This window comes from Syngnathus scovelli, chromosome 2 (assembly GCF_024217435.2).
Source record: "Syngnathus scovelli strain Florida chromosome 2, RoL_Ssco_1.2, whole genome shotgun sequence".
Taxonomy (NCBI): Eukaryota; Metazoa; Chordata; class Actinopteri; order Syngnathiformes; family Syngnathidae; genus Syngnathus; species Syngnathus scovelli.
Genome location: NC_090848.1, coordinates 15,425,010 through 15,449,523, shown reverse-complemented (window position 1 = coordinate 15,449,523; position 24,514 = coordinate 15,425,010). Strand labels below are relative to the sequence as shown.

At 39.8% G+C, this 24,514-nt stretch overlaps 1 protein-coding gene across 1 annotated transcript in view; it reads left to right on the top strand.

Annotated features, from left to right (window-relative positions):
- sema3bl (sema domain, immunoglobulin domain (Ig), short basic domain, secreted, (semaphorin) 3bl) overlaps positions 1-24,514 on the top strand; it is a 39,499-nt gene that overhangs the window by 11,889 nt on the left and 3,096 nt on the right. Inside the window, exons 2-15 of the mRNA XM_049752762.2 lie at positions 2,666-2,826; positions 6,356-6,418; positions 9,860-9,979; positions 14,735-14,825; positions 16,563-16,679; positions 17,658-17,800; positions 19,761-19,875; positions 19,972-20,041; positions 20,137-20,281; positions 22,413-22,644; positions 22,742-22,833; positions 22,953-22,994; positions 23,131-23,356; positions 23,447-23,577. Coding sequence (XP_049608719.1) covers positions 2,666-2,826; positions 6,356-6,418; positions 9,860-9,979; positions 14,735-14,825; positions 16,563-16,679; positions 17,658-17,800; positions 19,761-19,875; positions 19,972-20,041; positions 20,137-20,281; positions 22,413-22,644; positions 22,742-22,833; positions 22,953-22,994; positions 23,131-23,356; positions 23,447-23,577 — 1,748 coding nt within the window. The remainder of the gene's footprint in view (positions 1-2,665; positions 2,827-6,355; positions 6,419-9,859; positions 9,980-14,734; positions 14,826-16,562; positions 16,680-17,657; positions 17,801-19,760; positions 19,876-19,971; positions 20,042-20,136; positions 20,282-22,412; positions 22,645-22,741; positions 22,834-22,952; positions 22,995-23,130; positions 23,357-23,446; positions 23,578-24,514) is intronic.

Below are 24,514 nucleotides of genomic sequence, written 5' to 3'. Positions count from 1 at the left end.
AAAGCCTCCCTTCTCGCTCTGACCTTATCTTTCCCTTCGCTTTATCCCTCACGTCTCAGCTTGTTCAACGCCTGTTTTCTTCTGCCAGCCGCTCCGATGTTTTATGTTGGCTTTTTGAAACCGCTCTCATCATCAGTGAGCTTTATGAAGGCTTCGGTATGCACTGGAGAGTGCTGCTATTCCTCTATCATGGCTTTTGGTTCTTGCAATGTTATTAAGTATTAACTACCCAAGTTTCCGCTTTTAATGAGGTCGATGGCGTGTTTTTGTATACGTGGTATGTGTGTGTTTATGGGTGTGTGCTTGTAGAAAAAGGAACAGGATGCCAATTGAAAAGGCAGTAAGACAGAAAGTTCATCTATTTTTATTGTGCTTGGCCTTATGAGGGGTCAGGTAAGCTGGAGTCTATCGCATCTTCAGGGAAGAGGTGAGGTACACCCTGGACTGGTCCGCCTTTCAATCACAGGAAATATATAGACAACATGCAGCCATTCATACCCATAGGTCTTAAAATTGTCCCCTGTCAGTTCTGTGATTGACAGGTGGTCAATCTGAGGTGTTCCCTGCCTTTCATCCTGAGCCAGCTCACTCTTGGCTTTTAGTGAGCCAATGCCTAATAGGTGGCAAAGGAAATGGATGGAGATTTTGCTTTTTTGTCCACAAAGTTCCACTGATGGACAAGGTGTCAAAGAGGACATTTGGCCCCTACACTTCAATCAGTCAGTACGCCACTGAATGGCGAGGGAACACCGTTTCAATGAAGGTTTTGTGTGCGTATCATCCAAGCGATGAGAGATCGATGGAAAGCTGATCGGTCCAAAGACTCTGAGGGTTTTGCATTCCGATGACAGCTTTTTTTTCTCCAAGCTTCTTAACACATACTGTCTCTATGAGAATGCCAATCGAAATGTTTTCTTTACAAAGGCCGTCGTCCCGATCATTTTAAATTTTGGACACATGCTTAAATGGATGTGTAAAAAACAATGACTCAATTATCAGTCAAATTGGGCTATTCTCAAACATTGTTGCATTGTGTGTGTGTGAGTGTGTTTGCGTGTGTGTGTTTGTGTATACGTGCATAGAGGAATGAGAGGAGATGCCCGTGTCGAGTTGAACTTGAGTTCAACTTGCTCATTGCCACTCCTGTTGAAATTTTGCAGCAACCTTTTGGATTTGAAATCTGCTGCTGCCAGATTAGGTTTAGGAGTAACCAGGTGCATAAACTCCTTGCTGCACCCCCTTGAATAGATAAGCAGACATGTGGGAGCTTTGAATCTTTATTATTTGTCTTGCGCATAATTTTTTGTTCCTTTCCTGTTACCCAGCATGATTTAGTATTATTGGATGTAAACTGCAAGTATGATGTTTTGACCCTGCTGTGGGAGTTATGTATCCTGGTCTTGGTTCAGTGGGTTTCACTTTTGTGGAAGGTAGGATTTACTGAGTGGCTTTATCAGTCAAAGAACCATATTTGGTAAATTCAGTTTATTTTTTTAAATAGACCCTAGGTGCCTTACTATAAAGCAAAATAAGAGCAAGTTCCACAAGCCAATCATTAGAAAGAGAAATGACACCAATACAGCTTTTATAAGAACATGTAATACTATACAGTATAATAAAATGGATTTATATTATGATGCTATATCAAGAAGTCTTGAAATGTTCTATAGTAATTTTGCAGCTATGTAGAATTACAAGATAATGTCTTTTACGTGGCTCTTTAACGGATATGCAATAAAAACGAACGGACATTACCGTATATTATTAATGATGTCATCGGTGAGTCTTGAGCTCTCGTCAATCATAAAAAAAAAAAAAAGTCCCGAAAACCACTGTGTTGTTCTCCATCCAGCCATGTTTTGCTAATTTAAAAACGCCATGTAAAAAAATACACCATTTCCAACAAGGCAAAGCTATCTTGAATGTTCCGGAATGATCAGTAGACTTCAGCAACGGTAGTAAAGTTGGATCGCAGACGCAGTCCTCATTTGGTGACTGAAACATAACGTCGACATGTTCATGCCCAGAGGAATTCTGTTCATGAATGTAATGAAAACTAAAAAACAAAAAATAATTCCACGTGAATCTGACTTGGGCTTGTACTGAGTTAAGACCAGATGTGCCCCGGCTTGTATAAATGCGTGCAAAAAGTTCAAACTCAAGGATGTGCTTTTGTTTTGAGTGCAAAGATGAGAAAATAAAACAAAACATTGCAAAGAAATTAGTGACACATTTTGTGGTGCGAATGGCTTGAAGGACTTCTTTGAGATTTGATAAACATTCACAAATACACAGGCTTGTATAAAGTCCCTGAAAGGGATACTTGTGTAAACAAGTAAACAAAACAAAAAAACAAATGGCTGAAGAAAAAGTCACCTTGGAGACTATTACTTGAGTAAAAGGCTTCAATGATCTGACATTAACCAAACTTGTGTATCAAAAGTAATTTTCTGATATTAAATCTGCTAAAGTGTTTGAAGTATTTTGAAAATGTGCACATTTGATGATGTTTTAGTTTTGTTAAATCTGACTATTTCTATTACTTTTACATCAGTGGTGTGCATTAAAGATCTGCAAGTTGGCTAATGAGCGACGTTAGTTAGCACGTCTGCCATTTGTTCTTAACTCCAAGATCCAAACGTTGTTTTTTCCTTTCCCCATGCAGATCTACTGTCCACCAACAGATCATCCATCTTCAGTGGGCATCATGGCCAACTTTCTCTCTCAAGTGTCTATCTGGATGAGTACCGTGACCGTCTCTTCCTGGGAGGCAAAGACGTCATGTACTCTCTCCTGCTGGGACCAGCCAAGAGCGAGTCCAAGGAGGTAACAGGAACAAATTACTCCATAATAAACTAAAAACACTCGTAAACCATATTATGACTTTGTTTTTAATACTGAATCATTGTCCCTTGGAGTCTTTTTTATTAGGCAACAAACCAAATGTGGTAACATAAACAAGAATCAAACTAGACGCCTTATGCCTTGTTTGGAGAAATGTAATTATGATGATTACAGCTGTCACTATTGGAATTTTTTAGACTTGATTATTCCATTGATTGATCAAATAATTGGATACAATTTTGTTTTGGATGTTTTGGATTATCCATTAAATCATTTTAATTTTAATAATGCCTTCAAACACTTAACAGATTATGGAAAGAGTTGATTAATTTGAGAATCAACTAGTTGAGAATCAATAAATCTTTACAAGGATAATGTTACGAATAGAATTTATGGCCATGACATGTGATGTGTCATCCAAAATGTTACAGAAAAAGCTCGTCACATTCAATAACATCATGCTGCAGTAAATTAATAAAACTATAGACAAGAATTTGCATGTACATAAAGGTCCCTGATTAAAAACGTAACCTCTGACCTCTCAGCTTTAATCCAATTCACTGTAAACATGAATAACAACTGCTTGATTATTTTGTCAATTTATATATGATTCATGTTTTTTAAAGTTCAAATCTTTGCAGTTTTGAAGCATGAGTGTGTCATAACAAATTTACTGTGAAAATAAAATCGTTATATAGTAAAAAGAAAACAGATAAAATGACTAAAAATGAGCGGCTGGGTTTTGTTTGCTGGACCCCATTCCTGTCCCAATTTTGGCATCTCTCCACGATGCTTGGCCTTCTCCAAGGTGGAATCAATTAAGTGACTAAAAAGATATTTGATTTCGAAACTTAACTGCTTGAACATTCATCTTGGAAACAATTGCTGTGTTTATGTCACCGCAGGGGCACAGTGGGGGGGAGATAGCAAATCTAATTCCTAATTCCAATGGCCCAACATAGACCGGCGTGTCCTTAACAATTCTTAGCCAATACATTATTGATAGCAAGATCTCAATCTGCAAACGTGTCAGCGAGACGCACTTATGAAACAAGATATATTGCACATCTTTGTTTCATTTGGTCGAGAGGGTCACGCATTGTTATCAGTCGTGAAAAAGTTAAAAACAGTGATTCCACCAGAGTTTAACTTCACATGGAATTTAATTGCAGAGTTTCATATCTCAGCAGGACTGAATGAGTTGAACTTAAACGTTTAACTTTCTGCAGCTTTTTTCACTTAACTTCCAGTTGGCTGTACACTAAAAATCTGAAAGAGTCGGTCAATGAGGAAGAGGAAGAATTCCTGTATTTACTTCTGTTGGCCAGCGCAAGAAGGGACATTTTAACAAAAAGAGACAGAAAATGGGACCACTGCAGTCAAGTGGAGACTGTGGCTGATAAGCGTCTAAAGCACAGAAGTCAAACTCCAGTCTAATTGGGGTTTTTTTTGTTTTTTTTTGCACAAATTGATTTCTTGCACACTGGTTTATTTTCCTAAAATTCCGGTTTGTTTAAGTATCTGGCACAAGAACAAAGCATGTGGCTCTTAATGGTTTTGGCTCACAGGGATGCTTTGCTTGCCAGATATCGGACAAGGTTGAAAAGAGTGAAAGGATGTGTTTGTGACTGTCCTGCACTTTGCATCTGTTTTAAACTCTCCACAGATTAAACACAAGGTCAGCGATCAAAGGACGACGACTTTTGACTGTTGTCTGAGGGTGGATTCAAAGTTAAAGAGACGTTGTGGTGACATTTTGAGAGTTAAACAGGAAGGAATTTGGATGACTAGTGGAGGTCAGCCATGGTTCTCACAGGGTGGAGATTTTGGACAACTAGCCTAATATTGCAGTGCAGCAACAAGCCAAGGAAACCTCGCCAAAGCGGAAATACTCCAAGTTTATAGACTCGCTCCAAATTCTAATGCCATGATTTTATTTCTATTTCTAAAAAAATCTGATAATTGCATGACCCACTTTTGGTCACAACTAGGACATGCCAACAAATACAGTCGGTTTAGAAATTATTTAGAAAAACTGAATAATTACAGTGGGATGCTGGCAGAGCTCCAATTTATTCAACTCAAGAATCAAATTATCCTGAAGCAATAATAGAATGACACATAATGAGCTATACAACTTATGAATAAAAAATAGTTTTCTTGCATTTTATATACGTTCTAGTGAGCTCAATAGACTAAATATTACAGTAGCCAGGCAGATTGTATTGTTGAGCAATAGTGATAGCTGGTAATGTGCACTTTCTTCACTGACACACACACACTGAAACTGCACTTTTATATGTGACATCTGACCTAATAATGATCCCACTGTGGTATGTAAAAAATATTATTTGCCTCCCAAACAAATCCATGCGGGTGCACTCGCACTGCCCGTACACGCATGAAACACAATCGTCTTTGCCGTGCACTATTTGTTTTCCTGCTTCCTTATGCGTCTGTTAGACAAAAACAAAGCCGGTTACAAAAACTCTGGTGGTTTGCGAGAAACTGCAGGATTTCACAGCTCACTGAAAGTCAATATTGAGTCAGCTTTCATCTGCAGGGAAATCTGAAATGTCTTTTATCATCGTCAAAAAGCATTACGGGGACCAGTCAAAGCATTTCGTGTCCAAATGTTACATGATGCTTTCAAAGTCACATTGTTGTGGCTTTGGGTTTTCCCTAATTAAGCACTGTTTGGAAAAAAATAAATAAAAGTTCTAAAGCTTCACATGTGCAGGCTTATTAGAGCTCCAATGTTTTATTCAAACAGATGATGTGCTTCATGTTCAGTGTAAGCATGAGTAAATATGTCACAATCAAAACAAGCATGAGGCACCGCATCGTTCTGCTATCATTTATCGTTCAGCAAAACTCGATTTTGAAAAAATCTCGAGAAAAAAATTATTTGTGTGCATTTGTGGAGGGTTTTGTGAACTAATTACAGAGATCACTGAGAAGCATGTTTCATCTCCTTTTGCATGGAACTAAGCAGTCATTCTGGTTGCTGCTGTCCAAAATTTGGAACCTTTTTGTATTTTGAATAAAGTGATGTAGCCAGCTAGCTGTCACACATAGTCATCTTAAAAGGAAAAATGTATTGGGGTCAATTTGGTTATATAGTATGTTATTTCTGGACACACGGTATGCGAAATTAGTCAAAAGCTTGCCCAAAACAAAATGAGATTCTGTGGCTTATGTGGTGTTCCATTTCATTATTGTTGGTATTTTACAATTTGTATGCAAAATGTCTTCAAGTTTCTGAGTTTCAATTCAGCAGAACCACCACTTTGGCAACATATCATTAATACTTGATTTCAAATTAGGGCTCTAATATACCAAATGCTGCATGGTACTGTATATACTCTATGCCACGAAAATGAAGACATGAATGAATAGAAAAATATCTATTGATTCTTTGCTAGTCATATGGACATTGATGCTCTGGTATTTGTATTTTATGTCCAAAGTCAACTTAACCAATAAAAACCTCTGTCTTTGGCTCTCCCAGATCTATTGGCCTCCATTACCTGGCAACCGAGAAGACTGCATTCAAAGAGGGAAAGAGCCACAGGTAAGTCATTAACGTGTCATGACTGCGTACATATTGGAAGCTAACGATGTAGACATTTGCCATGAGGCTTTGGAAAGAAACACTCTCTGCTCAGTGGCGAATAGATTGATTGAGTTGGTTTATCACAATTAATTACCAATACATTTTTTTTTTAATGACGCTTTCAACAGACCTACACACACTCAAAAAAACCACACATGAGCGTCATAAGAACGCTGAGACTTTTTGGGTCCCACTTTGCACTCACTACATGACATCCACCAGCCACCTACATCTGGAACATGTTTGAAGTGTGTGTTTGCATGTGCGTGTGTGTTTGTGTGTTTGCAAGTGACTGTGGACATGTGCGTTGTGTTTGAAGTGGCAGGCGTGTCTTGTGTGTCGCACGTCAGTTTTATTTGGTATTTCCTCTGAGTGTTTGTTCACTGCGTGGAAGCTCCTGTAATGTGTTTCATGATTGGGAGAAGCAATATATTAGTAGTTGGCCTGGTAAAGTTATGGTATTTATTCAGAATATTTTATAATTCTGCCTTTTTGAAAAGATTTATTTTTAACCCTGAGGGGGTATATTTTCAAGCCTTGCTATGGGGAAAATGTTTCCAAAAATGAGCAAATTGGATGTCGAGTCGCTTCCAAAAATAGCGGTTCCGCTGTCTGAACCTTTAGCACAAATTCCTACAAAATTCTCAAGAGAACATACTGTGTGTCAAAGACGTCCATACATGTTGTTATGTGAGATGTTTGACTGCACAGATGGCTTCTCACATTCCCTTATGTCTCCTTGCTCTTTTTTTCTGAATTTTTTTTTTTTTGTCAAAGCAGATGGATGACTGCCTCTTTTCACCGAAGCAAAAGACAGCAAGTACCCTAAGTAGTCTCTGACACACCTTCAATCTCATTTGTTTGCCGTCTGCATGTGTTGAACACAACTTGACTTTGACGAAAAGGGAAACGGGTGGGTAAGGTTAGAGGTCTTCACATTGTTTCTCTGTGAGAAACGCTTACCTCACTGACATATAGACATTGTTTAGTTTCGATCATTCTGTTGAGAAAAACAAAAACATGACTTTGACAGCACATGGCGAAAAGACAAATAAAGTAAGAGATGAGGGGTGGTCTGTGTTATCATCAATGGACAAGGAACTCCGTCAGCAGCCTTTTATAGACAATCGTATGCTCCATAAACACTTTAATATTATCCCACTTAAGAGTCACAGCCTCTTGACCTTCATATTCATCAATTACAGCTGAAACAAACAAGTGTCATCAATGGGGTAGTGACTGAGGACAATGTTTGGTTATCCAACCACGCCTAGCCTTTGACCACCTGTAGGCACAAATGCTGGCATGGCAGCTTTGACCTTTGACCTTATGTGTACGACACTAAATCTCTTATTCAAAACTTCTCCAAAAGTAGACGGGTAGTCATCCTAATTAAGGCTATAATCAGTAACTATTGTTACATATAGCATCATAGTATCACAACACATGATAGAGTTTAAAGTTTTGTTTTGCCTACAAAGTCAAAGTGGAAATGTTGAATCTGGGAACTACTCTGGCGTGACACCCATTGTGAACTTTACTTTCTTTGGTAGACTTAAAAGAAAAAAACTCTTCCACTTCATTTGGTGTCATTACTAAAATGGTTTCACTGGAGGAGGATTTGAAGCAGAGATTGCAGCTGGCAAGTTCATGCAGCTCTGTGGAAGTGCTTCCATATTTGTCTTTGATCGTATTCATCCATTACAACCGTTTGACTGTCATGTGGTGCGTGTGTGCTCTTGACTTATGTCAGTCTGTAGTAGGGGAAAACCACAGACCTGGGACTTCAAATGATATGTGCTTATATTAAGTTAAGTTGGTCTTGACAGCCCTCCTGCTAACTGCTAACAGCTGTTAGCAACAATACACAGCCAGGAATACTCGATTTCAACTGTTGGAATTATTTTTAATATATCGATGCATTGTATGAAGCGCTCGCTCTGATTTCTCAGTTTTTTTTAATTTTTTTATTACAGGTGTTTATATTTTATACGTTTATATGTTTATGCATAAGGAATAAAAAATGTTGTCTGTTAATAAACCTTTAGAAACAAGAAATTGGTCTACTACAATCATGTGGACCAACAAACGTACTCTAATTGCTTTTGTTACGGGTTCAACCTAGATGAAGATGTGCGCTCTTCTGAGTGCCATTGTAATTAGTGCATAATTCTTAGTCACCTGAAAAAAAAATCCACAAATGATGTGTAACTTGTGGCATCCAGATCATGTTTCTGAAATCTAAAGACCGCATTTTTCCATAAATACCGTTTCTTTCTTCCATGTGGGACACACATGTCCCCATTACCTCTGACTTCAGTTTTATTTCTCAATTACTACATCATTTTGGAAGAAGCTCTGGATCTGTCATCTAGTGTCAAATAAAGTTGTATTGGAAAAGTGCTTGCAGTACACATGGTTTAGTAAAGCTTCTTTAATTATGTAAAAGAAATAACAAAAGAATATCCTCAGATTGTGAAAGCTTTCAAGCTACTGCTGAGGAAAAAGAAATCTTTTTAACTTTCTTTATGGCCTCAATAAAACTCACCAAGATATATAAAACCGCAATACCCGCAGTGTATAGAGCTCAGGCATATTTCTTTATAGTCAACATTTCATTCCACTGTGGGCCACACAGAGCTCAGTTCCTTTTGTAGGATTAGTTTTGTCTATGTCTCTAAAGGATCTTGTTTAAGGAGAGAACAGAAGCTTAGCCATCTCTCTTGATTTAACCCGTCCACTAGACTGGTGAATAAATCACAATTACAAATGGTAACTGATCGGCTAAGTAGAATTGCTTAAGACCTAATGAGGGGAAAAACATTCTTGCAAGTACAAAATTTGCCATCGACTCAAATTTAAAATAAAAATAGTTGCAAGAAAAAAATAGCCACTCCTACTCTAGGGCTCCCCCATCATTGTAAAGTTTCAAAACTTGTCGACAGCTCCGATCTGCCCTATAAAATCACGTGTTGATAAAAGAAAACAGTTAAGAGTTGCACTCTTAAATCATTTGAGTAAAAAAATAACTCAATTTGGGTTGAGAGAATGTTGCCACTTATGTTTAAAATTCTAAAATCTAAAAATGGTTTAAAATGCCAGAGTGTCTCCTGGGCTAAAAGCCACGGCTGAGCGGAGTTTTTCATATTCCATCCAATAAAACGTCTTCATTGGGCCTTCTTACCAACATGTGGGATCAATAAGAATTGTCATGAAATAACGTTGTTCCCTTGGTGACCCTGAAATTCATTTTATCTCCATTTGAAGGACATCTACCATTTCACTCTATGTTTTGATGGATGCAATATTATACTGTACGTGAGCAATGTGTGTGAGTGAGAAAGCAGATTTCAGCACCAGAAATACAGAAACTCTCAGTTGTGTTTCTGTATTTTGCAGACGGAGTGTGCCAACTTTGTGCGCCTCCTGCAGCCATACAACCGCACTCACCTCTTGGCCTGCGGCACTGGAGCATTCCATCCCATGTGCAGTTTCATCTATGTGGGCCACAGAGGAGAGGTAAGAAATGTGTGAAATCTAAACCGTCTACTGTACCCACAACATCACATGAAGCCTATTATTGCTGGAATGAATAGCGAGCTACTAAAAGGATAATCGATGAAGGTAAGCTTTTGTAGATGAATAATAAATGTCAAGTTAACTTCAATTTGTGTACTTAGTAGGCCAATATTAATGTAATATAATATTACTACCAAATGTAATATATGTCATAGTTGTATTCTGTTTCAGTCCTGAATTGTGCACCTTTGGATGGTCATCACAATCTAAAATGTATGGTTCCTTCACATGTTCCAGAAATGCTTTTTCCCATTGGAAATAAAACTGTTAAAGGATCTTACTGTCGGCAAAAACCTTAACACTGTGCAGACAATGTTGTAAGTTAACCATTGTAAAAAAATAAAACCGATAAAACTAGCTAACGAATGATAACGTGTATGGTAATGCTGGAGTCTTATTATTTGCAAGATGATCTTTTCATGTTGCTCTCTTCCCCTTAAATGAAGCAAAAACAAACTGCCAAAGGTAATACTTTGTTTGCCAAACTGAGCTCTTTTGCTCACTCTTGGTGGTGATTTGGACTTCAAAGCAAATTTTAAAGTTTTGAGAAGAGCACCAGTTTTTCCGTTCCTTTCTGTATATGTATTTTGGCTAATAATCCAGCTTGATGCAAATCTGGGCAGCGCCTCCCTCTCAAAGTCAAACTAAAGACAAAAATGGATGAATGAGAGCACTTAAGACAGTTGTAGACCTGTATGACAGCCCAATGTGACCCAGCAGGAGGCAGTTAGAGTGGGCACGAGGAGAGTGGAAAGTGGCTAAAGAGCCACAAAGAGGAAAAGAAAAAACATTGCTGTGGGAAAGTGCCCAACTTTTAGTTGTGTGTGTATCGAGTGGAACGTGCGGATTTAGTTGTTACCCTCAATGTGTGTGTTCTGCCTGGCGCCGTGTATTTGGCATCACTCTCAATATGTCATCGCCACTGCATCCAAGCACTATGTCACCTCCGGGAGCCATTCAAATCCTTCGCCTCCTCCGCTTTCAATAAAGTCAAATCTACTGTTAAGTGTTGCCAAACCTATGCTCAGACGCTGACGCACAGAGGGCCAAGTTGGGCCAGCCCGACATTAGCTTCTAACATCACTAATTTGGCCACGCCCCTTCGAGGCACTTGATATTAAGGATATGCCCAATGTAGTTGAAATAAATTTGTTCTTTCAACTCTTTGGCAACTTTGCTTGAATTCTAAGTTTACTATTGATTTTTCAAGCTTGTGTTTGGCAAAAATTGCCCACAAATGTGCTCTCTTTTGCAAATGGCGTGCACACAGTTTTTGTTTGCTCTGAAGCACGCTTGAAATGAGCAGTTAAGCTCAGCATCAGGTAGTCGGTCCGAACACACCCTCCCATGGGGAGTGGCTGCGTTTATTTAACCAGTCGTTAACTGGCGTAGAATACACACCAGATTGTTTGCCTGACCTCTGGAGAGAACTGAGGCTAGTAGCGGTCCAACTGGACTCTGGGTGGGATGAACTTTAGCCCCCGAATCGTTTCATCTCTGTACGGGTCAGACTTATGTACAAGTACTGATTGTGTCTTTCTCATGGCATCGTTCTCTTTGCGGTGGCCCGAGGTCGCACTCTTTCGACGTTGAAACACTGTTATGATGTTAGCTTGTCAGCTAGATTCGAGTGAGAGATTTTGGGCTAGTTTAACCATGACTGCATTGTAGTTCTTTGTAGGTATGTTTATTGCTTTTCAAAGATAATAATTAGAGCAATAAACCTGTGTCTGAAGTCCTGAAGATTGACGATAGTGATACGGTGTCCCAAGCAATGTCATTTAGGTGAAAATAAACAATTCCTGGAAAATAAAACAGAGATAAGAATACACGCATGCACATTCTAAATAAAGTTTTGTGTATACTGTATCTTGTGTATTGTAAATATCCATAGTCTACATTGACTCTGTCTTGATTTTGTCAGGTAAAAAATCTACCTCACCATTTCCCTTTCAGACTTTTTAAACATTGCTTTTGGAAAAAAAAGTCTGTAGTCTGTCTTTCATTCCAAAAGACGGCAATGTTTGTACAAGCATTGAAAGATTAAATTAGAAAAGAGCTTCCAGCGCTTTTGCAAAGAGTGTAAGTTAAGAAGGCAGACAGTGCGCCATTGTTTGACTGGGCAGTCAAACACATCCCAACGTCACTGTCATGATGCATACAATCCAAATGTTTGACTTTTACAGAAATAATTTTTTTCAATCAGGTGTAGTGTATTTGACATAGTTTCCCTTTAGGGCAACAGACGACTACCTCCATAATGTGCGTAAAGTGTGTTTGTGTGTGTGTGTGTGTCAGTAATCACTTGTTTAAATGATACTGGTGGTCCCTGATATGCTGTGCTTGGCAAAGAAGAAAATAGCACTGCTTTTTAGCCCGTCAGCACTCGAGAGTGTTTGTCTTGGCGGTGTTTGCCCAAACGGAATCAGCTGCACCATTTCTCTGCATGACAGTGCTATGAAATGCCCCCCTGACACACACACCACTAATAATTTTGTGGGGAACCTGAGAATAGATTTTGTGAGAAAAGAAATTGGAGTTGGGGTTTTTAAGTCACCCCGTGCTTGTGTGGGTTTTCTTTGTGTGCGCCAAATTCCTCTCACTTGTCAAAAACCATGCAAGTTAATTGGGGGCGGAGCTAAAACAGTTGAATGCTTGATGGATAGGGTATGGAACAGGGAATGGAAAGACCCCAAATGTTTGTTGTCTTTCATTGGCACCCTTTGTTTACTTTCTGATCTTTTTGTTGAACTCATTCATTCACACGTTCCACTGCGTTGCTACGTAGTGATGTCACATTATTTACATAGTTGCCGCAGCTGCCACCATTCCACCTCCACAATTTGCGCCGTAAACACAAGCCAGATCACGATTTGTTCTTCAAAGTCGTACCGTGATGGACTAAATTGGTAGAAATGTGGCTATATGATGCATTCCAGAAAACTGAAGTAAGCACCACCGACTTAGGAAACGTGATATGTAATGCTGCAACAAGAGGGCAAATGCAGTGTACTCAAACTTTGCCAAGATGACATCATCTGTTGTCACCCAACAATGGTGCAGCCGACAGTGAATGTAGCTTGAATCTGAGGGCTGTTCCCCGTATAAACTAAATGTGTTTGAATGGGTACATTTCCCATTATTCTTATAAAGCAGACTTGAATGTCATCATGCGCCCTGTGATTACTCTTCAGTGTAGAAGACTCACCCTTCCCTTCACAATAGTCCATTGTCTGTTCAATAAACGGAGGGCGAGACGCTCACAGTTCATTTGGAGGACACCTCAATTAATAACGTGGCCTTGTATCAAACATGAGGGCTGCTCCTATATCCTTTCACCATCCTTCTTGGGGGACATGAATGCATTGGACTCAAAATAAGTGACGCACAGGCAGCACAGACAACAATGTCGATGACAGTTTGGAATTTGACCAAATCTATTGAGGAAGACGTGCTACCAAAGATGCACAAAACATAAGGGGTTTAACCTTCAGCATGCATTAGCATCAAAGGATTGTTTTGCTTTGTGACTATTTTGGGTGGTAAGAAAACCATGAGGCAAGAAGGACAGGATGCTATATGATATGAAGTAAACAGAAAGATTCCAGCTTTACCATACACATGGCAAAGTCACAAGCTTTAACACTTTAACAGTGGTTAAGAGTAATTTACACGCCTGTGAAAAATATTTGAATTTAAATACAACGGACTGCATCTTGTCGTCATCTTTCATCATTGAGGTTTTGTAATGTGACGGTCTGACCCGTAAAATGGATTTGTGTTTGTTATTTCCATTCATAGAAAATGTTTTCAAATTGGGAAATCAATTTATATTCTGGAATGCATTGTGTTTGACCTTCAAGGTTTTACTGTACCTATTTTCCAAATTCTTCCCCAAAAAAATCTAGGTAACGTCAAGTAGCATTGTTGTCATGTACAACTAATTACGCTCTACTTCTAACTGCAAGCCCCCAAAAATATGAGCAGTTTGATGCTTTGTATGACATCGTACTGTGGAATAACTTCTTGTGCATCTAAAGAAAGTGTAGCATCTTAAATGATGAATATTTTAGAAATATACAGCTTTTTCAGTCATGGTTAAGTTATAATGCTAGAAACTTAATAGACAACAAACATCATGGACATATTTAGTAGATCCAAAAAAAAGCATATTGACAGAATATTAATGGGCCTGACGCAATCGTCTTTTACATACATTATCAACTGTTTTTTTTGGTTGGGGCTGTATTTATTTATTTTCTTCTTCTATGACCTTGTTCACTCCTCAGTAAAAAGTTGAGCTCAGGGCGAATCTTCATTGGGAAATGGGTGGGAAACTTATCTGAACTCTGGCTGCTCCACGGATCCCACACTTCCTTATTTCTCAGACGGCATCTTCATTCTCAGACAGAAAGACAAGAGTTCAGAGGAGGGGCAGAAATACCCAAAAGAGTGGATACAAATAAAAGTCTGTTTGTGTGCACATAGGAACACAAAGGAAGAGGAATATATTGTTCTCAAGAGGTTAAGTCTGATCAACGGCTTTGTTTCCATGGACAACAATAAGCTAGCCATTGAGTTTTGCTAAATAAAACCTACTGTACACTATACATATGTGTAGTGCATAATGTGTCATGATATACTAAGTACAAATCAGAACTGACCAATTCAACTTTGTGTTTGTATCTCCCGCAGCATGTCTTCACCATGGACCCTAAAAATGTGGAGAATGGACGAGGCAGGGTCCCACATGACCCCAGCCTTCCTTTTGCTAGCACATTCAGTGGTATGTTCATGTTCTTTCTTACAAATGACCAATACAGGCGGACCATTGTACTATATGTGTAGTAGTACTGATAGAAGGCCCATCAGTCCGTCAGCGATAGACTCTCGTTTTGCTGGCAAATGATGACTCACAGAAAACTTAGATAAACCGACGGACACAGCTCTGACAGAAACAGGTTTTAGTCCGTCACCGAAATTGTCGCTAACCGGGTCAGTACTGAATGACCTTCTCAGTTCGTCAGTGTTTCGCTGTTGACTGACGGAAACAAAGGTCACGTGTGTTTGTTTGGGGGAAGAGTGGCTCTTTGTCTTACAAAATAACACATTAAAAAAAAGCATGATGGGAAAGCCTGCCCTGATCCTAAAGTTATCGTCAGTCCGCTAAGTAGTATTATACAGGAAGTGGTGTGAATAGGTTTCTTAAATAGTAGCACCAAAAGGAAGTGCAGTGTTAGCATTCTCATATTTTCTATGAATGAGTAAGAAAATAACCATTTATTTGTTAGAACCTTTGGAGAATGTTACACAAAGATGTAGTTTTTTTTAGTGCGAGTGGTGGAGGAAAGCTTACTCAGCACTTAAGTGCATTGGACATGCTCTTGCAGTCTGGGATCCTTTTACATTTGTGAGTATGGTGAGTCTGTCTTCTCTTTGAGCTGCATGTGGGCGAAGACAGATAAACACATTTCCAGGTTGTCTGAGATTTAATAGGGCAATGTTGTCTGTAGTTATATGCTTGATTATATAAAATTTGATTAATCTTTTTGGCCCTGTATTACTTGTAGTCGGGATTCTGCTTTGTAAATTAAGCCCAGGTAGTAGATTTCTCTGGAGGGTAATCCCTCGTTGTTGTTTTTTTTCCTCAGCCCCAGTATGATTCTCCAATCAGTAGCCTTTGACCCATATGTCTTTTAGAAATCCAAGCATCAACCTGTTGGCCTCTGGCGGGCCAACTTCCAATCCTTGGTAGTCTGTTTGCATTTAGCTGACAAATTCATAGTGTACTTTTTCTTGAGCTGAGCTGTGCTAAGAACATGGGTCCAATTTTAAAGTTTTGAAAATGATCTCTTTACAGTGCAAGAGAAGCCTTACACCTTTGCCTCTGTAATCATTCCCTAATCTTTTAAATACAATTTCAAAAACAAAGAAAAGCTCCTGACAAGATTGCAATTCCTGCGAATCTACACTTTTATGTCAGATTTGAAATATTGTAGGCTACCATTGTACCTTAAACATTGAAAGGTTTTCATTTAGGCCATTTTTCCTCAAAAGTTTTTAAATAGAATTTGTCACGGAAAGAATTTGTAATTGACTGTCGAGCAAACTGAAGGAGTTTCTAAGGCCATTTTGTTTTCACTTCTGGATTTTCATTTTCTGGTGATGTGATGACCCACAAACAGAGCTGTTTCTCACGCTGTGTTGCTAAACGCTTCCAATCCTCTGGACATGACTGCTTAGGATATTTTCTGTATTTTATTTCTTTTTCCCCCCAAGGGTTGTGTAAAGTGAGTCTGGCTCTAGGTCTCAGTAGAGGATGCACTCCAAAAAGTATGCTATAGGGCGGGATTTTGAGTATCGGATCTGCTGAGTTTCCTTTTTCCTTCCATGGCTCTATGTCATAAGCCTAGACCACAATGTTTAGTGTCATCAACAATTTCCTTATTGCAGTAGACTTCTTCCTCTCGACTGACTTTTTTGCTTTGGTTTCACGTGCTCCCCTCCTTCCCCCTCTGTGTAGGTGGGGAGTTATTTACAGGACTGACAGCAGATTTCTTAGGAAGAGACTCTGTGATCTTCAGAAGTATGGGAGGTCGCTCCACCATGAGGACTGAGACTGACCATAAAATCCTTCATGGTAATGTTTTATCAGTCTGTCTTATTGCAGCGAGGCAAACCTCAGGCTTCCAACAAGACTTAAAAATTCATCATCTTGGGTACTGGTGTTAAAGCCAAGGCCCAGGGGTCAGATTTGGCCCTCTTGTTTATTTTATGTGGGCCGCCAAGGGAAATCATGTCCTTCATGATTCTAAAAAAAAAAAAATGCAATTTTTCTTTACCTTTATTATCCTTGAGATGTTGCCAGCATTATTTCCATACTACTCAAAAGAACAGAAAATTAATTTAATTTTTTTTTAATGGCTTCTGATTTCAAAACATATTATTCATCAATTTAGTGTGATAATATGAGGCTTATATTTTTGGGGCATTCACGCGAACACAGTCATATTGGCCATTCAAAGAAAACCTGAACTGTATTTGTGGCCTCCGACAAAAATGTATGACATCCCTGACTGTGAAATAAATGAGTAAACACGTCCAATTACAATGAACAATCTGATTATACTGCACTTGATAGACATTTTAGTTTTCATTTTGTTTAATTTCTCAGCTACATAGATTATAAATGATTAATGGAAAAATAGTTCTGGAGTTTGATCATTCAATATATGAAAGAAGAATCCAAAATCCTGCAAGCCATCCACAAACAAACAATTGGACAAAATATTACGGTAAATGCAGTACACATTATACAAATATTAGTTATTTCCTTCATTGTTAAATTAATATTTCATTTGTTGGTGGACAAATTTACTTGAAACTAATTTGGAGCAAGAAGAAATAACTCGTTTTTACACCTCCTGTTGAATACCCGTAGAATATAACCTCCTTTGTAAAGGCTAACAGGGTTTATTACTTGTAATTTTAGTAGTCCTATTTATTTTCACAAATCTCAAAGAAACATAGTAGTGATGGTGCATCCCTAAAATTTACACCCCCACTTTCATGGCCGTCATTTTAACAACCATCTTCTTGTTTTTAACCCTTTCTAAAGACCCCAAGTTTGTGGCAGCGCACCTCATTCCAGACAACGATGACAGAGACGATGACAAAGTGTATTTCTTCTTCACCGAGAAGGCCACCGAAGCCGGAGACAGAGAGGAGGCCATTCACACACGTGTTGGACGAGTGTGTGCGGTGAGTACTTTTACTACAAAACACACATGAAGTATAGTCACTGATGGTGGACTGCAGGCACGTGCACTCATAGGAGGCAGGTGAGGCAGTGCCTCACCTTGCCACCAGGGGCTGTAAAGGGCTCAACATGGTTTTTTCCTCAGCTGTCACCATAAGTTGTTAAAAAATGAATAATATAATAAAACATAATATAATATCTGTCCTGTGGTCTATGCTTTTAATGTAATTTTGGTGTGTTTCCTATACATTTGGATCATTTTCATAGTCAAAATAGCTGTATTTCTTGTTCAAATAACAACGGGAGACGAGAATCATGGAGGCCGAGGCAGTGACAGGTAGTGCCTCTCAGGGCGTGCGTGTGTGTGAGAGTGTGCACCACTCACACACTGTACTGAGCGCGTGCAAACAGTGCGTACTTGCAGTCAGCGGGAAAATACGGGCCTTGAGGCGGCCAGTACTTTTGCCTCAAAGAAGGGGCGATAGTGAGCCTGGACAGACAGTCCAAGGCAACAGGGAATAGCATTCATTCATTCATCATCATCATCGGTTTAAAGTCCGTTTTCCAGGCGCCGCTGGGTTGGACTGGGTTCTTGATATGGCTTTCTTCCACCGGGAACGGTCCATGGCCATCTCGTGGTTGATGCCGAGTGCCTTCATGTCGGCTGACACGGTCGTCTGCCAGGTCTTTTTAGGTCGGCCACTGGGTCTTGTTCCCTCTACGTTATACGACATAACTTTCTTCACCCAGTCGTTCTCGTCCTTCCTCACTACATGTCCGTACCATCGCAGTCTGCCTCTCCTCACCACATCCACTATGGCCTGGATGAAGCAGTATAGAAGAATACACTTTTCTCACTTTATATTTCTGTGTTGCCTTGTACAAAATTGACCCAATTTTTTTTTTTTAAACAGGAATTTGTTTTTGTCGACTCTTTCCCACATAAATTTTTCGAAATCGACCATCTGCCTTGCGGAATCAGGGTAAAGTAAAGAAGACCCGGTGGTCAGGTGTATGAAGCCTGATACATCGAGCCCTTAGGAACTCAACATCTGCAAAGGAAGTGATTTTTGAATTGTAAACTCCAAGCCAAGATCTCTCCTTTTTTTTTTTTTTCCTGGTCGATCCCTTATGGGCCTCAAATTTCAAATGTTAGCCAAAACCTCCCTTGTGATATATCGTGTAGTTTCACGCTCATGCAAGAGCACAGCCATAGAAACAGACACACGATGATCAAGAGAACTCTAGAGAGAACCCCAAACCTGCTTGTGAGCTTTCAGATGTTGACATTTCCCTAAAGGAATATAAAAACCTTTAAAATATTTACAACAAAATGAAGCCGTTCTCCTTCCAAAGTACACACAGCTGTGACGTTTCACATCCACAATCTCAATACGCTCTGCGTGATCTTTTACATTCTTTCAAGCTACGTGCAGCGCACACAAATATATCGGTATGCAAACCAGAATAAATGAAAATATACTCACACAGTGACCGCAATACCTTGGAGACTGGGCAAGAAGAAAGACGTAACCCTTTGAGTCCATAGAAATGCTCTAAAAGACTTCAAATTGGATTTAAAAGCATTTACACTGCAGCATAGGAGCTAAATTCTGATACACCGTGTCTGCTTTGAATTCCAAGTCTCGCATCTTTTCCTCACTGACGGTCTTCTGCTCCTATGGCAGCCATTGCTTTTTATGCCGACTTAGATCCAAGGAAATGACCATGTACCTGCAGCGTGGTGATCATCACATGCCTGCACTCTTCTTGATATTAAACGAGTGGAAAACTCTAGCCCGCTGTTGTAATGACAGTAATAACTTGCTCTCTGATCTTGACTAGTTGAGTCTTGTCAGGGTTCATGAAGTCTTTTCTCCCTGTAAAACTGTTGGAGTGTCACAAATTCAATTGTGTTTTATCATTTCATATCTTTTGTGTCTGTTTTGTTGTTCATGGCAGAATGACGTTGGAGGTCAGAGGGTGCTGGTGAATAAGTGGAGCACGTTTATCAAAGCCAGACTGGTTTGCTCTGTACCGGGACCTCATGGCATCGATACGCACTTCAACCAACTGGGTCAGACAAACTTAACCTAACAACTGACCGACCGACAAACTGAACAACCTAATTGAATCCATCCTTAACTTTGTACCTTTCTTTCAACTCAAACAGAGGATGTTTTCTTGCTAAGGACCAAGGATGAGAGGAACCCAGATATTTATGCAATCTTTAGCACTATCAGGTACATTACGGTTACTAAAACCTTTCAAGTTTGTGTTTTCTACGCTAAGAGTAAACATTTTTCTCTGACTCAGTTTCTCCGCCTATCCTCGCCAGTAATGTATTCCAGGGTTTTGCTGTGTGCGTTTATCGCATGGCTGACATCAGAGAGGCCTTTAACGGACCATTTGCTCATAAAGAAGGTCCAGATTACCAGTGGGGTGCCTACGAAGGCCGTGTCCCTTATCCCAGACCAGGCGTGGTAAGTAGCTCAAGTCACATTGTTTTGAATAAAAGTGATAACAAAACATGCCAAATTTGCTTCTTTCTAGATGATAGAATAAATGAAATGGCTCAGTTTTGTTTGACCCACTTGAGCACCTGCATGTCCCACCTTCACTAAAGAATGTAAATACAAGAAGCGATTAGTGTTGGAAGCCTGGGTGTGTAATTAAGTATTGAATAATTGCTGCAATAATCATTTTCCTTCTGCAAATTTACTGGAACTGTTACTCTCGACACATTTAGCAATTGACATGTTACGTTTAGCTCTTGTGTAAGCATATCGGTTGTACATATGAGAGCCGCTGTAGTGAAGTGAGAAGTGCTGACTTGGTGTCGGGTGGTTATACAACAGTGCAAATGAGGTGTAGAAAAGTTTGATATTGGTAAAGTAAAATTATATTGTTGCAGCTGTGATCACGTTGTACACTCTGTCAACTACATCATTGTAATTTCAACTCCAACACATAAACACACCTACTCGTAATCACATGGCACATGTTCCACCTCATTTGCCAAGTGAGTTGGAACTGGTTCTACATTGAAGGACTATGAATTATAAAACACAGCTGCAGATACCCCAGTGGATTCACTTTTCAGATTAACAAAGTGTCGAAGGACTAAAGAGTTGAAGAGGGGAAGCTCAGTTGTACACAAAAATCCTGTGAAATTGCACCAGAGCCACATTTGACAATTTGGCCTTTAGCCAATCAAGCAAAGCTTACTATTGTCATAATACAGAAAGTCAGATTTTTCAGTGTTACAGTGGGGTTGCTTCTTTTGAATAAGAACGCATTTGTCAAACTAAAATAGTATTCACTTTAGTGAGAGCATGATGGCTTCACAGCTACAAGGTCCTCTATTTGAATCCCCTCCCTTTCTTGTGTCCCACATTCCAAAAACATGCATGACTGCTTCACTGTAGATTGTCCACAGGTGCATGGCCAAATGTTTTTTCTCGATAGGTACCTGCTGATTCAATGTGTATCTCACCCCTTAGCCAAAATTTGCTGGGTCAGCTCACCAGTGACCCTTAACAAGTTAAGCAGTAGACAATTAGTGAATTAATAATTTAAGATAAGATTGTCTCAGACAATATCAAAACGAGGTCAAATGTAGGAAAACAAGGAGGTTATAGTGAAGTGGAGTTACAAATCTTTAATATAAAGTTCAAGAAAAAATCCACAAAATGATGAATGAGAAGTACATTTCAGTTAATTGGTGCCATTTTCTGATCGAGGTAAATGGAAAAAAATAAGATTAATATTTATTAAAAGTGCTCTAGAATTATTAGCCATGACAGAAAAAAAGCTGTTCAGTTTGACATAATTGGAGAATAATGAAGTTTAACGCTAACCTTCTGTTGAATCAAAGTTGTCTGTGCACCACAGTGTGTTCACTGAAATACGCTAATACATCCAAGATAAACAGGTTAATCAAAGTTTTCTGGAATGAATACAAAACGAAATGTGGGCCGTCTGTTTTTCATTGCTGCTGGCTTTTGACGGCTGAATAAGATATGATGGACGTGCCACAGCCTCAAGCCGCAAAAAAAAAAAATCAAATGGAGGAGAAGAGTACGTTTTAGAGCTTTGCCAAGGAATAAGCCAATGGAATGTCAGCAATGACGGCTGTTAAAAAAGGCCCTTATGTTTTTTGCTGACAAACTGTCTTTTGTTTGCACACATGGAGACTTCATACAATCATTTATCCATTTATTTTCAATCCTGGGTCAAGACTACTAGCACTGATCGGTGCTGATTTAAGGAAAAAGGAAGACTACTGTTGAACTTGGACTGACCGCCAGTCAATCACAGCACATCGGGGCCAGACAAACGCTCACATTCATTGTCAGTATTGAATAAAGAATGCTGTTAGATCAGGCGAGTATTAAATTACATAGCGATTCCAACTGGTTTGAGTCTTCTTTAAGATTTTGTAACCACACCCAAGCTTTTGTGCCTGGCGCACACGGATGAGCGCCATTGGCACGGAGGCATGGAAATACTTTTATCTAACAGAGAAATGTAAAACAGACCACCGACTCAAAATCATTAAACCACAATGTAAGGTTTGTTAGATTCATTGTGCCTTTTCATGTGTTTGTTCAGTGTCCCAGTAAAATCACCAACCAGCCCGGCAGGGAGTTTGGCAGCACCAAAGACTTCCCCGACTATGTGCTCCAGTTTGCCCGAAGCCATCCGCTGATGTGGCGGCCGGTACAACCCGCCTTACGCCAACCTGTGCTCGCCAAGGCAAACGTTCCTTACAGGCTCAAACACATCGTGGTGGACCGTGTTGAGGCGGAGGACGGGCAGTATGACGTCATGTTCATCAGCACGGGTAAAATGTGTTTTCCAGCTGGTCAGAAATATTTTATTGATTGAATAAATGAAAAATGAAGCCCAGAACTTAACTGATGTGTTTGTTTCTTTTTAAGACATCGGTACGGTGTTAAAGGTCATCGCCCTTCATGGAGGAAATAGTCTGGAAACAGAAGAGGTTACATTGGAGGAGCTTCAAGTTTTCAAAGTGTGTTTCATTTCAATTAGTCTTAGTTCTTATCGCTCTATAAAGCCAAATCGGTTCTTAATAAAATGCACTGTAAGCTTTACTTACCTCACGCTGAAGCATTCATGTCATCATTGCAGGTGCCAACTTCAATTACGTCAATGGACATATCAGTCAAAAGAGTAAGTTCACATCTGTGTTTCATCACATCCTCTCTTAATATTGAATTTATTTGGAAACCTCTCAGAATGGATTTCAGAACTAATCCCGTGGTCAAATCATCCCCAACCTTGAAACCTCCCTTTCTCTGCTCATCAGCAAGCCCTCTATGTGGGCTCCCCAGCTGGCGTGGCTCTGGTGAAGCTTCATCGCTGTGAGACGTACGGCAAGGCTTGCGCCGAGTGCTGCCTGGCCAGAGACCCTTACTGTGCCTGGGATGGCTCGTCCTGCGCTCGATACGTCCCCAACAATAAACGTCGCTTCCGAAGGCAGGACATCAGACACGGAAACCCGGTGCTGCAGTGTTTAGACCAGAATTTTAGTGGTAAATGCAACTTTGACTTTGTCAACACTTGATCTGGGCTCCCATATTCTTTCTTTAACAACATTTGCAACTATTTATGCTTGGTATCAGAGGACCTAGAGGAGATGGAGGATCGAGTGGTGTACGGCGCTGAGAACAACAGCACTTTTCTGGAATGTGTTCCTCGCTCCCCGCAAGCTTCTGTCATCTGGTTGGTTCAGCGTGATGACCGCAAGGAAGAGGTGAGATGAATTTTACAGGGTGCTGTTTACTGCCTAGCCATCGGAAAACATATGCGGTCCTCAATCATCCGAGCTATAAACCACAAACAATTGGCCATTTCCTGAATTGGCATTGCTTTGAATCTCTTTGAGGAAAGGATTTCTTCAGGCTTCCGAGGGAATAAATTGTCCCACTATTGCAAATTGAGGAATCGAGATGCTTATACACACCATTTCAGCCTGCTTTGCCGGGGAGGTAAATGTCAGTCCTTCTAGTTAATCTCATATGATGGCAGGAAGGAAGAGGCCCAAGAGGGTAGCAAAGATTTGGGGGGCCATGTAATTTCTGGCACGCGGTTGCCTTTAAATCCGAGATGGGTGTGCAATGTCGCCACGTGCTTAACTCATTCAGCAATGTTTTGACACGCGGGTGAAAGAGAGCAATTATATTTAAAAGCACAATTCTCTTTTAATAAACAATGTCTTATTTGAGACTATTGACCATATGCCATGAAGAGTTAAATTCACTACAAAGGTGGTGGCACATGAGGCATTGCTTAGAACATGATATGGTCACACCCACAGTGATCATTCAAAATGACCGACTCAGTCAACCGTATGAGGCATTAGCACCCCTCTCAGTTTCAAATAAACACTGGGCCGCTGACAAGGCTGCTGTATTTGTGTTGGCACTGTAGGACTAGTATTGAATATGCGCTTGCGATACATACGGAGGTACAACAGAGAACGATGAGGTATGAAAGAATAGAACCACAAGAGTGAGATATGGAGGCTGGGAGAATAAAGAAAGGGAATGTTAACAGATTTATTGGTAGATTCCAGTTTGGTCTGGCATGCATTGAAATTTTATTGCACATTTTGCTCGCACCCTCTTTATCTGTTGCTTATCATCAGAAAAATGGCATGTGATTGTATGTGAAGACCAGCCAATGATCGT